Source organism: Podarcis pityusensis, assembly GCF_964106645.2.
Source record: "Podarcis pityusensis genome assembly, chromosome: 2".
Taxonomy (NCBI): domain Eukaryota; kingdom Metazoa; phylum Chordata; class Lepidosauria; order Squamata; family Lacertidae; genus Podarcis; species Podarcis pityusensis.
The window spans coordinates 12,158,737-12,173,796 of record NC_138029.1 but is presented as its reverse complement, the minus strand read 5'-3'; the positions used below and the strand labels follow the sequence as shown (position 1 = coordinate 12,173,796).

At 47.2% G+C, this 15,060-nt stretch overlaps 2 protein-coding genes across 7 annotated transcripts in view; one reads left to right on the top strand and one right to left on the bottom strand.

The window, feature by feature from the left end:
* The window catches only part of IL23A (interleukin 23 subunit alpha), a gene marked incomplete at its 5' end in the record, with an annotated part of 85,378 nt that overhangs the window by 28,369 nt on the left and 41,949 nt on the right, over window positions 1–15,060 (top strand). For 3 of the 5 annotated variants that reach the window (XM_080995106.1, XM_080995103.1, XM_080995104.1), the window contains 3 exons: window positions 243–326; window positions 6,373–6,498; window positions 10,010–10,813. In XM_080995106.1, the coding sequence (XP_080851232.1) occupies window positions 243–326; window positions 6,373–6,498; window positions 10,010–10,174 (375 nt within the window). In that variant the 3' untranslated portion in view covers window positions 10,175–10,813. The other 2 variants (XM_080995105.1, XR_013982704.1) reach the window with 2 other exon arrangements.
* The window catches only part of STAT2 (signal transducer and activator of transcription 2), a 48,519-nt gene continuing 45,570 nt past the window's right edge, over window positions 12,112–15,060 (bottom strand). For both annotated transcript variants that reach the window (XM_080994471.1, XM_080994472.1), the window contains exons 23-24: window positions 14,053–14,417; window positions 12,112–13,874 (exon numbers count right to left, since the gene is read on the bottom strand). In XM_080994471.1, coding sequence (XP_080850597.1) covers window positions 13,699–13,874; window positions 14,053–14,417 — 541 coding nt within the window. In that variant the 3' untranslated portion in view covers window positions 12,112–13,698. The remainder of the gene's footprint in view (window positions 13,875–14,052; window positions 14,418–15,060) is intronic.

Sequence of the window (15,060 nt, the reverse complement as noted above, 5' to 3'; positions counted from 1 at the left end):
GATCAGCAGCCTCACCTGTCCGGGGGACAGTCAACGAGATATCTAACAATCTGGGATAGCGGGAAGCAACGGGAAATGGCGCTGGAATAAGGGAATTTCCCGCAAAAATGAATGAAACAACAGAGGTGAGAAAGAGAGATTGTAAGGTGGAACGCAAGGCAGGAGGAATACCAGAAGCGGGGCTTCAGGCCTGCTCAAGATACATCTTTACACCGAGTTTCTCTTTATCACCCCCCCCCCAGGAGGCAAATACGAGTGTTTCACTTCCCCAGAGGATTGAATGCAGTGACAAATGTGATCCGGATTCGTTGGACAATAATAAAATGGTAAGTGTTTTTGCGCGCGCACGCGCTGAACCCTGTCCGTGGAGCCTACCCCCCAAAGACAGAGACAAGAGACCAAAGTATGGGTTCAAATTGGCCACAACTTTATTTAACTTCAGAATGTGGGAAATTTGGCATAGGCCTTGGCATGTAACCCTCTCAGCCCATCTGGGACTGAGGATGTGCAGGGCAATGTGGTACAGTTGGAGGGGACTGTAAAGGACAAACTTACACAGCATGTCCTCCCACCTTACCTCCAGTCAAATGTAGTTTGACCTACATGCCGCCGCACTAGGGCCAGGGACTCCCGCAATCAACCCTTTGATGGGCCCTGCAAACACCGCCGCGTGGGGGTGCATGTAATGCCTCCCCCCCAACTTGAAGATAGACTAAAGGATACCTTAGGTAAAGGTAGAGGGACCCCTGGCCATTAGGTCCAGTCGTGGCCGACTCTGGGGTTGCGGCGCTCATCTCACTTTACTGGCCGAGGGAGCCGGCATACAGTTTCCAGGTCATGTGGCCAGCATGACCAAGCCGCTTCTGGCGAACCAGAGCAGCACACGGAAACGCCGTTTACCTTCCCGCCGGAGTGGTACCTATTTAGCTACTTGCACTTTGATGTGCTTTTGAACTGCTAGGTTGGCAGGAGCAGGGACCGAGCAACGGGAGCTCACTTCGTTGCGGGGATTCGAACTGCCGACCTTCTGATCGGCAAGTTCTAGGCTCTGTGGTTTAACCCACAGCGCCACCCATGTCCCTAAAGGATACCTCGCCAAGGCCTAAAAACTGCCACTCGAGGCCCTAAGGGGCCTTGCCGCCAAGAAACCCACAGCTGAAGAACAAACACCTGTCCGCCCAATCTTTGAGGTCATGCAGCCAAAGCTCATTTCCCGGGGGGGGGGGGTCAAGTGCACCCCATCAGCCCTAAACAGCCCGCCCTTCTCCACTCTGATGGTGGGATCTGGAATAGTCTGCCAATTGGCCGCATGGTGTTGCCCATGGCCTTGTTGATTTCCTGCACCGCATACCGTAATTGATGCGAGAGGGCCTGTTAACCCCTCTCCAGCACAGGCGGGGAAGGAGATTGGACTAGCAGATGCTCATTGCCGGGCACATGGCCTGCAAGCTTTTGACGTCTGCCCTGGCGGCCAGGGTCAGGGCAACGCTTTTCCCCCACACCAAGTCATTCTCTCCCAGGTGCAGAACCAAAACTTTTGGTGGTCTGTGCGCAGCTGCCGCCCTCAGCAGCATGGGCATCAAGGCGGGCCCATGCACGCCCTGCCGGTCCACCCACTAGACATGTACCTTGGGGTGGATGTCAAGACTGCGGCCCCAATAGCAACGAGGCATAGGCTGCCGCCCCGTGAACGATGCTATGCCCCACCACCCATATCTTCGTGCTGGGCAAACCTGCAAGAAAACTAAATTACAGCCAGTAGTGATGTATGGAAGTGAGAGCTGGACCATAAAGAAGGCTGATCGCCAAAGAATTTATGCTTTTGAATTATGGTGCTGGAGGAGACTCTTGAGAGTTACATGGACTGCAAGAAGATCAAACTGATCCATTCTTAAGGAAATCAGCCCCGAGTGCTCCCTGGAAGGACAGATCGTGAAGCTGAGGCTCCAATACTTTGGTCACTTCATGAGAAGAGAAGACTCCCTGGAAAGACCCTGATGTTGGGAAAGATGGAGGGCACAAGGAGAAGGGGACGACAGAGGACGAGATGGTTGGACAGTGTTCTCAAAGCTACCAGCATGAGTTTGACCAAACTGTGGGAGGCAGTGGAAGACGGGAGTGCCTGGTGTGCTCTGGTCCATGGGGTCACGAAGAGTCAGACATGGCTAAACGACAAAACAACAACAACAAGAAGGATGGCGTGCCAGGACAAATGTAACCCTTGTACGCCTCAGAACGCCAGCAACGCAGCTCCTTGATACGGGCAGAGTCTGGTCTGCCACTAAAGTGGCAGCCCCAATATGAAAAGAGTGCCCAAAGTATTTCAGGGGGTCACCGCCACAGGCCACTGTAACTTTACGCAAGACTGCTTGAGGAAAGGGCCCTTGCGCTTGGGACGTACCCTGAGGAACCGGTGCATGTCAGGACACAGGCATGGGCCCTCCTGTTCTGCCGGGGCCAGTGTTAAGGTGCCCCCTTTCCTCAATTGGTCAGTTTTTGAAGACCGGATCCTGACCTTCAGAGTAGCCCCAGAGAACTTAATGTCAGTCTGCGAGGCCTGAGTGAGGGGAAGATGAGCCACACATTCCCCAATGCGCAGGGCACCGAAGGAGGCTAGGGAGACTGCTGCACGGAACAGACATATTTCATAATTTGACCGGCAGACCCCCAGTAATTTTCCCCAAATTAATCTAAAAGACAACATGGTCAGTAAAAAATAATAATAAAGCCTGTCTGTATCTGTTTCCAAAGGGGCATTAGTCTGTTGCAGCAAAAACAACGAAAGTCACTTCTAGACAGCCTGTTTACTGTGCCTTAAGTCCTGATTTCTTTGCACAACGTTTGCATGGAATTTAATAAATGTCTGTCATTTATTGACAACGCATTCCAACTTGCCTCCCAGGAAGTTAATGCCTCACCTTTCATTTTCCTGTCAAGTTCCTAACCACAAAAAGAGTCAATTTTGGGGGGGGGGGGGTGAATGTGTTTGTTGCGCAAGAGCACCAAATCCACTTTAACTGCACAACCTGAATTTGCTAGTTTCTGCTTGAAAAACAGCAGGAGTCTTGTGGCACCTTAAAGACTAAGGCTGTGTACACGCTATTCCTTTAAAGCACATTTGAACCACATTCTTTCCCTCAAAGATTTCTGGGCACTGTAGTTTGTTAAGAATTTCCGGGAATTGTAATTCTGTTGAGGGGTAATCGACAATGCCCAGAATTTTTTGGGCAGCGGAACAGGGGAGCAGAATGTTTTATTAAAGGTATTGTAACAGATTTGTAAAAGGATTCTTGGTCGCTTCCTCTAGTGTGCATTTTACATTTGGCTTCAGGTTAAGGGCAGAGGCAACCATGCTAAATTGGCAATAGTCAGCAGCTCAGGACATTTTTTACCTCCCCGCCCCACCACCCTCAGTTTTGATTAGGATAATGCTATCAAAACTGCATTCTGGATGAAGTTGGGTTCCCTGGCTGGAAGCATAGCATTAGTTTGTCAACTGGGAAATAGATCTCGCTGGAAGACAACGGACGTTCCAACGCAATATGCGTTGGGTGTTTCCCTGAAGTCACGGTCTTTCCCTCTGGTAACATTGAGAAGACCCAAGAGGCTTGACACAGTGCCCTCTTCCAAACCAAGAACGTGCATTGGAACTCATCCCATGAAGCTTAGCAGCAACCAGGAAGTTCCACAGCAGACACTCAGAGTTTCTTTGGCAAGCACTTAGATGTGGAAATGGTTCCCTGAAGGCAGAAAGAAAGTTGTTATACCACACACTATATCATTATCCAGACTCTTTCTTACAAACCTAAGGGATGAGCGAAGAGTTCAGAGATTGTTTTCAGTTCTGGCACTGGAAGGCCTGGTCGAAGGGTTCCTAAACCGTGGCTTGCGGACTATAAGCTTCCTTCAGGTGGTCCACAGCAGATCCACATTGCTTTTTAATTGCTGCTTTTGTTGTCATTATTATTTATTAAATTTGTATTATTTCTTCCATTGCTTTTATTTCCTGCCTTGTATTTTTCTTGGTTTTCCAAAATTTTAACAAATCCATAACAGATTAAGCAAATTTTATACCACTTAAAAAAAGAAAAAGATTTCCCACTCCCTTCTTGGATAATTAATTATCCCTTATTGCTGATTTTATGTCATAGTTATCTTTAATTTGCTTTTCTTTTTTCTTTTATCCGTATCCATCAGCTATTCCTTTGGTAATTCCTGCTCGTATATTAGTTAACATTTCCAGTATCGTCAAGTGACGATATTCTGGCATTGCATTTTATTGCACTGCTACTTTAATTCTGTGAAAAGCATATGAAATTAAATACAGTGCAAGAAAGAAAAGCAGCAAAATAAAAAGAACACAATTACTAACCGTACAGCATCTAGCACCATGCATTAGAATGTTAGAATTCCTTCTCCATGATTGCAGTCATGGGATTTTTGTCTATCACATGATGGTGTATGTTTTGACTCCACAGAGTGGGAAGTGACAGAGACAGGATGTTTGTGTTACTGTGTTCCGTGAAGTGGGACTATTGTCCTTGTTCTTTTTCTTTTTGCTGTCTGATGCTAGAGAGAGAGGGAGCCATGTTGCAGTGCTCCATGTGTGTTTATATGTAAATAAAGTAGATTAGCCAAAATGCTGAGTTGCTGAGGTCTGTTAAGCAACTGCGAAGACTCTGCGGATCCCTAAGTGTGCCGATGTCTGTTGGCATCGGTCGCTGTGATGTTCGGGCTGAAGAAAGCTTTTGAAGCTCACGAACGAACGACGAGGAGGGAGAGAACATACCAGTTGGGCATGTGTCTCTACCAGGGTCCTACTCGAGTGTAGGAAGAGCTCCTGACATAGAATTGCTACAAGAGGCAGAAAAATCATTAAGTGGTCCACCAAGACTCTTGGTCTAGTCCATGGGTAGGCAAACGAAGGCCCAGGGCCCGGATCTGGCCCAATCACCTTCTAAATCCAGCCCGCAGATGGTCTGGGAATCAGCGTGTTTTTACATGAGTAGAATATGTGCTTTTATTTAAACTGCATCTCTGGGTTGTGGGGCATAGGAATTCGTTCATATTTTTTCCCCAAAATATAGTCCGACCCCCCACAAGGTCTGAGGGACAGTGGACTGGCCCCCTGCTGAAAAAGTTTGCTGACCCCTGGTCTAGTCAATGGCGCAGGGTCACTGCCCCCCCCCCCAGATGTTGGGATGTCAGGCAGTGAGAAAAACAAGGAAAAGAAGGGACAAATGGCTTCGATAGAAGCTGGGCCTCATAACTTAAGGGCCCCCTCCAGACTGGTGATTTTTTGAAGATGTAATCATCAACATGTCATTGACGCAGTACAGTATTGGCTGTGGATTAATATTGGGCCATCCACGCATCTTTCTTCTTTATTAGATATCCTGTGATGCTTCCCCATTGTTTCTGTCTGGAGGGGGGAACTCTTCCTCCATAGGAAGTGGTAGGAAAGCAGCAACCACCCCCGAACACTTGGGATATAAAATGTTAGAGGATTTCAGGACGAAGTCCCAGGACATGGACCTTTGGGAAGCAAAGCAGTACAGCCACCCTGAAACTTTTGCAAGGCATCATCAGTACTGAAAGCGAGGTTGCATATAACCATAGCTGTCAACCGTCCCTTATTTGGCGGGAAAGTCCCTTATCCCAGCGCCGTGTCCCGCTGCTGTCCCTTATTGATGATGAATTTCCCGGGTTTCAAAGGAAGCAGCTCCTCTCTCTCCCTCCCTGCCGGCCAGGGAGGAGGGAGGCTCCAACTGTGTTGCTTGGCTGCGTTGCTCACCCAATAAGGAGTCTAAGAACGACTGGGGGGTGGAGCTTGCATGCCTTGTGCCGATCAAATCGGCCGCGTTGCCTGAGGACTCGCCTTTGGTCAGCGCTTCCCAGCAGAGAGGTGTTGGGGGTTTTCCTTGCTGCATCCCCTTTGCCAGGTTGCTGCGCTGTGGGAACCACCGCTTGAGGCTTCGTTTGGCTGCTGGCTGGGCTTTCTGCCTTTGGCTCGGAGGGGCTCAGAAATCGAACCTCCCTGTGTTCTGAAAATCCCTTATTTTGGCTGCTGATCCCTTATTTTTGAGGTTGCTGGTCCCTTATAGCATCAATAGCATCATGAGCCCTAATCACCATAAATGCATTAAAAAAAAAAAAAAGACGACGCCTGCAGGAGCCTTTAGCCTGGTCTCATAACATCAAATTAGGGAGCAGAATTTCAAGATCAAAGGCTGTGACTCTCAGCAGTTTTGTGACTCTTACACGTGACTCCCAGCAGATTTGCACCCAACACTGCAAGATCTGATGCTTGCTGCAGCCTGAGCCTGTCCTGTAATCTAACAAAATAAATTAAGTTTCTACTCTCCTTCCTAGGGCTGCCTGGGAAAAATCCAGCAAGGACTTCACCATTATCATGAACTTCTGGTGCGCGTTTTCCCCCCGACGTCAAACACTGAGCTCAAAAACACGTTGTATAAACTATTGCAACTCGTTTCAAAGGTGGGTACATCTTTTATAAGGGTTGAATGGGTTTGGCCACAGGGAGGCCTCAGGATCATGCATGAAGGTCGGAGGCAAATTGAAAGAGTCAATGTAGCAAACAGTGCAAAGGCACGCGGGCATGAGATGGATTTTTGTTTCTAAAGCAACCATGCTAACGTCACTGCTGTACTGCACAATCCTAGAAGACCAGTGAGCTAATCAGTTGGTGAAGGAAGTGGAAAGGGAGATAATATAGAAGGATGCAGGAGTTGTGAGGAAGGCACACCTGAGTCTAGCTACGCTAGGACAGCACAACCAAAGGTGCAGTCTTGTTCTGCTTTGCAAGAATCCCCAAGTCTCAAATGCATTTGCAAATGCATTGTTACGTCTGCATTCCCTCTACATTGGAGGCTCTGCACAGACCGGCTGCATATGGTTGTATATGCTGTTGTATCATAATAATAATAATAGTAGTAGTAGTAGTAACAACAACAACAACAACAATAATAATAATAATACAGTGGTACCTTGGGTTACATATGCTTCAGGTTACATACGCTTCAGGTTACAGACTCCGCTAACCCAGAAATATTACCTCGGGTTAAGAACTTTGCTTTGCTGGGGGTTGGACTAGATGACCCTTGGGGTCCCTTCCCACACTACGATTCTTTGAAATTTTTTACCAAGCCCTTCGTCCCAGGGCAAGTTACAACAATTTAAAAGAGAGTTTTAAAACTTTTTAACAGTTAAAAAAACAACCATAATCACAAAAATATAAGTCACCCACAGATGCCCGCACACTGTCTCTATTTTGCAGGAGGGAACTCAAGCATGGGACCAGAGATTTAGATTGGTGCAATTTAACTGCATTGAAGTGTTCCAAGTAAGGCAATAAATCCCTGGCTTCCGGCTGCTCGCTTCCTCCGTGCTAGGGGGTGGCTGGATCTCAATGGACATACGTAACTTAAAACCAAGGAGTCCCACTGAACGGCAGTCTTCCTTTAGGGGAGCTGGAAAGATGGCATAGCGCCCTCAAGTGGCTGCAGAGACAGAAACCAGATGAGTAGACAACCTACAGCTGGCAATGAAAGGGAAGGAACACAGAGTTCATCCTTACCTTTGCATCGCCTTTCTAGGCACAGGCCCGGGTTTTCCAGGTCCGCCTCTGAGCACTTATTTTGGTCCCAGAGCTTTCCCCAGGTAAACCCACATTCTACCGCAGAATTGGACCAAACAGCAATCAGGTTTTCTGCAGGTTGCCATTTGCTCAGATTGAGCTATAAAGCGTAAGTTCTCCCAAGGAAAGCACTTGGGACCAGCAAAATCTCCAAATTCCACTTGCCGTGATTCACTTTTGCAGTGTTGTACAGCTGACAGACCAGTCTGGCCACAATAAGGAAATTTTGCCCGTGGTATGGCTATTTTCCACCTACCCACCTCAAGTCTTGGGCACCCTAGCTGCATAATTTAGCAATTCTAAAATAAAGACACGCTTTTACTCTCGCAATATTGAATATATCGCCTTCGGCTGTACTTGAGGGACGAGTTTAACAAATTCCACACGAAAAACGACTATGTCCCTGTGGAGATGGCAGTACCGAATCAGTGGTGTATGCCTTCTGACTTGCACTTTTTATAAAGACTTGAGGAATGAGGTTATCACCCCTCTTTTATTGTCCATTCTGGGTCACCCAGCCATTGCCACAGTGTCCTTTCTCTTGGCAGATCAAGATGAGCAGGTGACAGCAAAGGTTGCAAGGTTTTTAGCCGGGGCAATTAGAATAAGATCCACTATTTGACTATTGATCCCAACCCCCCCCCCCAACATGTATTTTATATAACTGATTTTTTTATCTTCATTCTTTGCATATCGTATTGTGTGTTTTATTGCTATGGCTGGTGGCTGATGCAAATAAAGATTCAAAGATACGGAGTGTTATGCAGCTGAACTGAAACTCGCTATGCAAATGCTCTCTGGGTTATATACTTCCTTCACATACATGCCAAGATGTACTGCATCACATACAAATTATAAAGTGTGCAATATCCCACCCAACAAATTGCATCCTGCCCACCCAACAAATTGCATCCTTGCTGAATTGTCAGCTGTCAAAAAATGATCTGGCAAAACAGCAGTCCTGCAATAGCGATCATGAAATAACCAGGGTTGGTTTGCTTTCTCAGTAACACTGGTCACGTGTCTTTCTAAGCTTATATATTGTGGGATAAGGGCAGAGGCATTGTTACAGAACTAGCCACCTGGGCTGGAAGCGTATTTAACCCTTTGGGAGGATAAGGCTACTGACCCAGATAACTAGTACCACTTCCTGTCAAAGACAGTGTGCTTCTATATACAGTACTAGCTTCTGAAGATCACAGGAGGGGGGAAAGCGTTTTTGCACCTACAGGCTTCCCAGGACCACTTGGCAGGCCATTGTGAGAACAGGATTGTTGTTGTTGTTTAGTCGTGTCCGACTCTTCGTGACCCCATGGACCAGAGCACGCCAGGCATTCCTGTCTTCCACTGCCTCCTGCAGTTTGGTCAAACACGTGTTGGTAGCTTCGAGAACACTGTCCAACCATCTCGTCCTCTGTCGTCCCCTTCTCCTTGTGCCCTCCATCTTTCCCAACATCAGGGTCTTTTCCAGGGAGTCTTCTCTTCTCATGAGGTGGCCAAAGTATTGGAGCCTCAACTTCACGATCTGTCCTTCCAGTGAGCACTCAGGGCTGATTTCCTTCAGAATGGAGAGGTTTGATCTGCTTGCAGTCCATGAGACTCTCAAGAGTCTCCTCCAGCACCATAATTCAAAAGCATCAATTCTTCGGAGATCAGCCTTCTTTATGGTTCAGCTCTCATTTCCATACATGTATGCAAGTGAGAGAACAGGATTAGGGCGCAGCAATATATTGTCCCAAACCGGTTTGTTTTTGTTTTTTTGCTTTTGAGTGCTTTATTGATTGAAAACTTTATAACGGAAGTATACAATAGATATTATAGGCAAAATGAAAATTAACAATTATTCATTCTTTAACTAATGCTTGCTTTGTACATCCACTTGAGATTAAATTTGTCAAGTGCTCCGATCTTCCCTTTGCATTCCCGATTTAAATTCCTTAAACATGCGCTTAAGCTTTACTTTCTCCATATTATTTGACTTACTATAAATTTGGTTTTGTACCATTACCCTATTTACACACCGAAGCTCAATCCATCTGAAATCCGTATCGTGATATCGGTTTCACCATTTTTGACCTGACAATAGAACACGAATCATGATGTACGCAAGCTATTCAAAGATCACGATGCAAGAAAAACCCATGAAGCCAGCCAGTGCCTCTACCTAGTCCCATCCTTATTTAAGATATCGTGATATATCGGTATATTGCGATGTTTAGCAGGCGATATATCGTGCTGATGAATACCAGTTTATCGCCCAGCCCTAAACAGGATGCTGGCTTATGTTTTCCCTTGATTCAACAGCAGGGCTCTTTCCTGCGTTCTTAACCCCGATACTTTTGTCTCCTACAGGTTGGAGGAAATATGGAAAGCAGCAGCCCAGACCTCCCACCCATTTCGGCAGAATGGCTGAAGCAAGCCTTGCAGGACCCCATCCTGCTTCGCCTGCAGTCCTTCGCCGTCGTGGTGGCAAGAGTCATTTCCCATTGCGCAGCCTTAGCCAGGAATGCAAACTAAGATCAGAGGAGGGAAGCCCAACGCAGAAGGGTGGATTTGTGCGTCCAAGTCGTACGCCTTTCATTGTATTTAATAGACGTACTTAATTTATTGATAGCACACGTGCTGTCGTGCTTTTATTTAACATTTTTATTTAATGTATTAATGTATTTATTTATTTATTTAAACGCCGGCCCCGATCCCTTGCTAGTAAGAAACCCGGCGATAAGACGAAGGGGCCAAGATTTGTTTAGGGACGTTTTTAATGACTGATGTTTTAATGTATTTTTATTCTTTTGTTGGAAGCTGCCCAGAGTGGCTGGGAAACCCCAGCCAGGTGGGCGGGTAGAAATATGTTGTTGTTATTGTTGTTTTATTATTATTAATTTATTATTATTATTATTATTATTATTATTATTATTATTATTATTTTAATGTGGGGAGGATCCATGTGCCAACTTTTAACATGTTTTTTTTAAAGGGGAGGGGTTTGTTGAATAACTTCCACATTTTCACGTTTTTTATTATTTGTTTGTTTGTTTGTTTGTTTGCATGCTGTTTTATTCATTCCATTTTGAGGGATGATTTGTTTGGGGGGGTGTATGAATGTTGCACATATTTTGTATGACTTACTCCATTAAAAGCTATTTTTAAAAATTAGTCCTCCGTGTGCAAATGGCTCAGCATTCCATTTGCAGAAAAGAGGGAAGAGAAGGTTACAGGGAGAGAGATAAAGGTGAACCATCAAGCCTAGCCAAGGTGCCACTGGAGTTAACATCCTTGTTTCTTTCTGTTCTTCTATTTCTCCTGGGGTATGTTCCCGCCCCTCTTACTGGCGGTGCCTCTGGCCCTCCCTGAATTTCATTGTCGGCCGATAATACGCCCCAACATCCAGAGAACAACTGTAGCTGTGTGGCAGGATTTTCTCTTTTATTCCCTCGCCCCCTTTCATTTTTAAATAGCAAAATACCACTATTTCATTGTTGTTTTTAAAGGGGCAGGGATTACACGATGTGACAAAACCAGTACAGTGGTACCTTGGGTTACATACGCTTCAGGTTACAGACCCAGAAATAGTGCTTCAGGTTAAGAACTTTGCTTTAGGATGAGAACAGAAATCGTGCTCTGGCAACGCGGAAGCAGCGGGAGGCCCCATTAGCTAAAGTGGTGCTTCAGGTTAAGAACAGTTTCAGGTTAAGTACGGACCTCCGGAACGAATTAAGTACTTAACCCGAGGTACCACTGTAATTAAAGCCACCTTTCCCTACCCGGTCAGAAGTGGGGAAAACGTGAGGAGCAATTAAGGACACCTCCAGACTGTTTTGGGAGAGCTCAAGGGCATTATGGGGAACGTAGGCTTGCACAAGTAAAAAAGGATTAAAAGGCCTCATGTATGAGCACAACAAATCCATTTAAAACCCCCCCCAAAAAACCCAACAACGAAGGGGTATTCTGCAGTTAGGAAAGTGGCGAGGAAATGCTCTGAAAATGTGTGGCATGAGCAAATGATTAATGGGAAGCCATGTACACAACCTACCATTAGGGCTGGGCAATACAGTCATATCTTGGATCCTGAACGCCCTGGAACTCGGACGTTTTAGCTCCCAAACGCCGCAAACCCAGAAGTGATTGTTCCAGTTTGCAAACGTTCTCTTGGAAGCCGAACGTCTGACAGGGCTTCCGCAGCTTCTGACTGGTTGCAGGAGCTTCCTGCAGCCAATCAAAAGCCGCAATTTGGTTTTTGAATGTTTTGGAAGTCAAACAGACCTCCGAAACGGATTCAGTTCAACTTCCAAAGTCGATATATTGCCCAAGACCGTTTTGAAGTCCATATCATGATAACAGTTCCACAGTTTTTGACCTGGCAACGTATCACAAATCATGATGTATGTGTGTGTGTGTGTGTGTGTGTGTGTTTATGTGTGCACGATGAAAAAATCACAATGTGGCGAAAACCGTGGAGCCAGCAAAAGTGGATTTTATTACAAAAACAAACACACACAAAACCCCCAACCCTGCCATAGATCAGGTCTGGAAAAAGGTGTGGGAGGATAAGGAAGGAACCTATGGGCCTCTGCAACGATTTGGAAATGACATTAGCAGAACAGTCTCTGAAAAAAATACAAATTGGAAAAGACGACTGAACAGAAGGACCAAAATTCCAGAGAAAAGAGAAACCTCCGTCCATGTTTGCAGGTACCAATATGCAGTTTGATTTGCACCCTCTACTTCTCCAAATGATAGGAAGTTCTGGAGAAGCTGGACTGGACAGGACATCATAAGGCATCATAAGGACAGGACCATAGCTGTCAACTGACAAGATTTGAAAATAAGGGACCAGCAGCCAAAATAAGGGATTTTAGTCAACCAGTTAAAAGGGACCAGATAATTTGGGAGAGCAGCGTCGGTTTTTAGCCCTTCGTTTCCAGAGGTTGCTGCTCAAGACACCAGCCAATGAAACACTGCAATTAAATAACTACAAGCAGCAACCACTTTTCGCGCAAAACGAAGTCCAAGCTACGAAGATGCTGCTGCAGTTCTGTATCTTTTCTCTCGTGCTCCATCTGCAGCTCTCAATTCCATCAGGTGGGGGGGTGGGAATAGCGCCCGAAGTAAACCCGCAGATCAGATCATCTATGCTAGTCTACCACTACAAATCTATGGGAGAAGTGCTTGCGGTCCTTCCTCCGCTTTCCCCCTCCATGGTTAGCCCTTGGAACACCTGCCCGCGCCTCTGCCTCCTCCTCCTCTCTCTGAACTGCTTTCTCTATGGTTGCCTTCGCTCTCCTCTCAAGGCTCCTCAGCAATTCATAGGGCGCGCTAGGCTGCCCATCTAATTCGGGTCCTTTGGCGGCTCAGCCGCAGTACGGCCTAGCGGGAGCGGCGGCGGCAGCAGCAGGCAGAGGGGAGGCCCCAGGCAGAGACGGCTCAGTTCGGCGGCCGCGAGGAGGATGGTGGCGGAAGGGCCCGAGGCTCCCACCGGTCCCGGCGGGGAGGGGCTCCCAGGGGCCGAGGCTGGTGAGAGGAGGCCGGGGGAGAGGGGCCGGGCAGCCAAGCAACACACTTGGAGCCTCCCTCCTCCCTGGCCGGCAGGGAGGGAGGGAGAGGAGATGCTTCCTTTGAAACCCGGGAAATTTAAGGGACACCCATCAATAAGGGACAGCAGCAGGACATGGCGCTGGGATAAGGGACTGTCCCTCCAAATAAGGGACGCTTGACAGCTATAGACAGGACATGCTTATTTACAAATATACAGGTTGAGCTGGCAGCCGCACACGGGAAGGGCAAGCATGGTAGCCCCCAAATACCTAAAACCCAAACTAGCAGAACTCTGATTGCCTACGCACCCATTTTCAGGCATTCCCAGTCTCCAGCCTCTCTCTCTATCTGAACACTCAAGAGCAACTTCAAAGGTGGTTCAGCATCCTCTTTGAATTGATTAATAAGAAAGCCATGCTCCATGGCGGGGGCACAAGGAAGACAGTAGGCAGTCAGAAGGGAGCAGAGCCACAGTTTTAGGCCTCCATCTTGCCAGAAATCATCACCTATTGAAAATCGCTTTCATCGACATTCAGCTCTGGGATCTCATCAGCCGTCACGTTCAGCTCTGGGATCTCATGAGGCATCACATTCAGTTCTGGGATCTCATCAGGCGCCTCAAACAGACGAATGGGTGGTGGTAGCAACTGCTGATCATCACCCGGCAGTGGAAGGAAAGGATCTGGTGTGGAGGAAACAGGAGAGAAGGAGAGAATCATCTGGGAACTGAAGGAGGAAATACTGTAGAGATCTGGTGTGCTGCGACCCAGAATAGAAACCCATTGCAAATGTAACCCCAGGAGACTACCCTCTGTTGCAAGGACTTCACCCCTCAAGAGGGCCACAGATTCACCACTCACCTTGCCTGTCGGACAGAAGGCATTGCACGCCGCGCGCCAAGCCCGCCAAATCATTGTTCAAGTGCTCATCATCTGCAAGGGCCAAACCATTCAGCCAGGGAGCTTGAACGCCCTGCTCCAATCCCGCCAGATCGTGGTTCAAGTGCTCATCGTCTGCAAGGGCCAAACCATTCAGCCTGGGAACTTGAACGCAGTGCTCCAATCCCGCCAGATCGTGGTTCAAGTGCTCATCGTCTGCAAGGGCCAAACCATTCAGCCAGGGAGCTTGAACGCCCTGCTCCAATCCCGCCAGATCGTGGTTCAAGTGCTCATCGTCTGCAAGGGCCAAATCATTCGGCCTGGGAACCTGGGCCTCTTCTGGCTGCCTGGATAAATAAGAACATATATATATATATACACACACACACACACACACACACACACACGCATGCCGTATTTTTCTGTGTATAAGACGCCACATGTATAAGACGACACTATTTTTTTAAAACCCGAAATTAAGTTGTTTAGCTTTTTTGGGGGGTGGGGAGGTCACTTCTCCCACTCACCCGTCTGCCCACCACAGCTGATCGCTTGCCACAGCCACTGCCAATTGCACACCTCACTGCAGCCGACAATTTTCTGCCCACTCGCCACCTCCAACACCCCACCCGCCCACTTGCTGTAGCCAGCAATCGCCTGCGAAATTGCCACAGCCAATTGCCAGCAGGTCTTGCTGCAGCCATCAATCACCCGCCCAATCGCAACTGCCAATCTCCTGCTTGCTTCTGCCATTAATTGCACATCCCCCCTCCGCATTCACTATCCATGTATAAGACGACACCCAATTTTTGCCTTTTTTTTTAGTCAAAAGCATCGTCTTATACACAGAAAAATATGGGTGGGTGGGTGTAGTTTTACAATTTAAAATACTCATTTAAACATCCTTCAAATATCAATGACTTCCCTTCTTCTCTTTCCACGGTTCATTTTGCATATCAGAAATCCTTGCATATATTACAAAAACTAAAC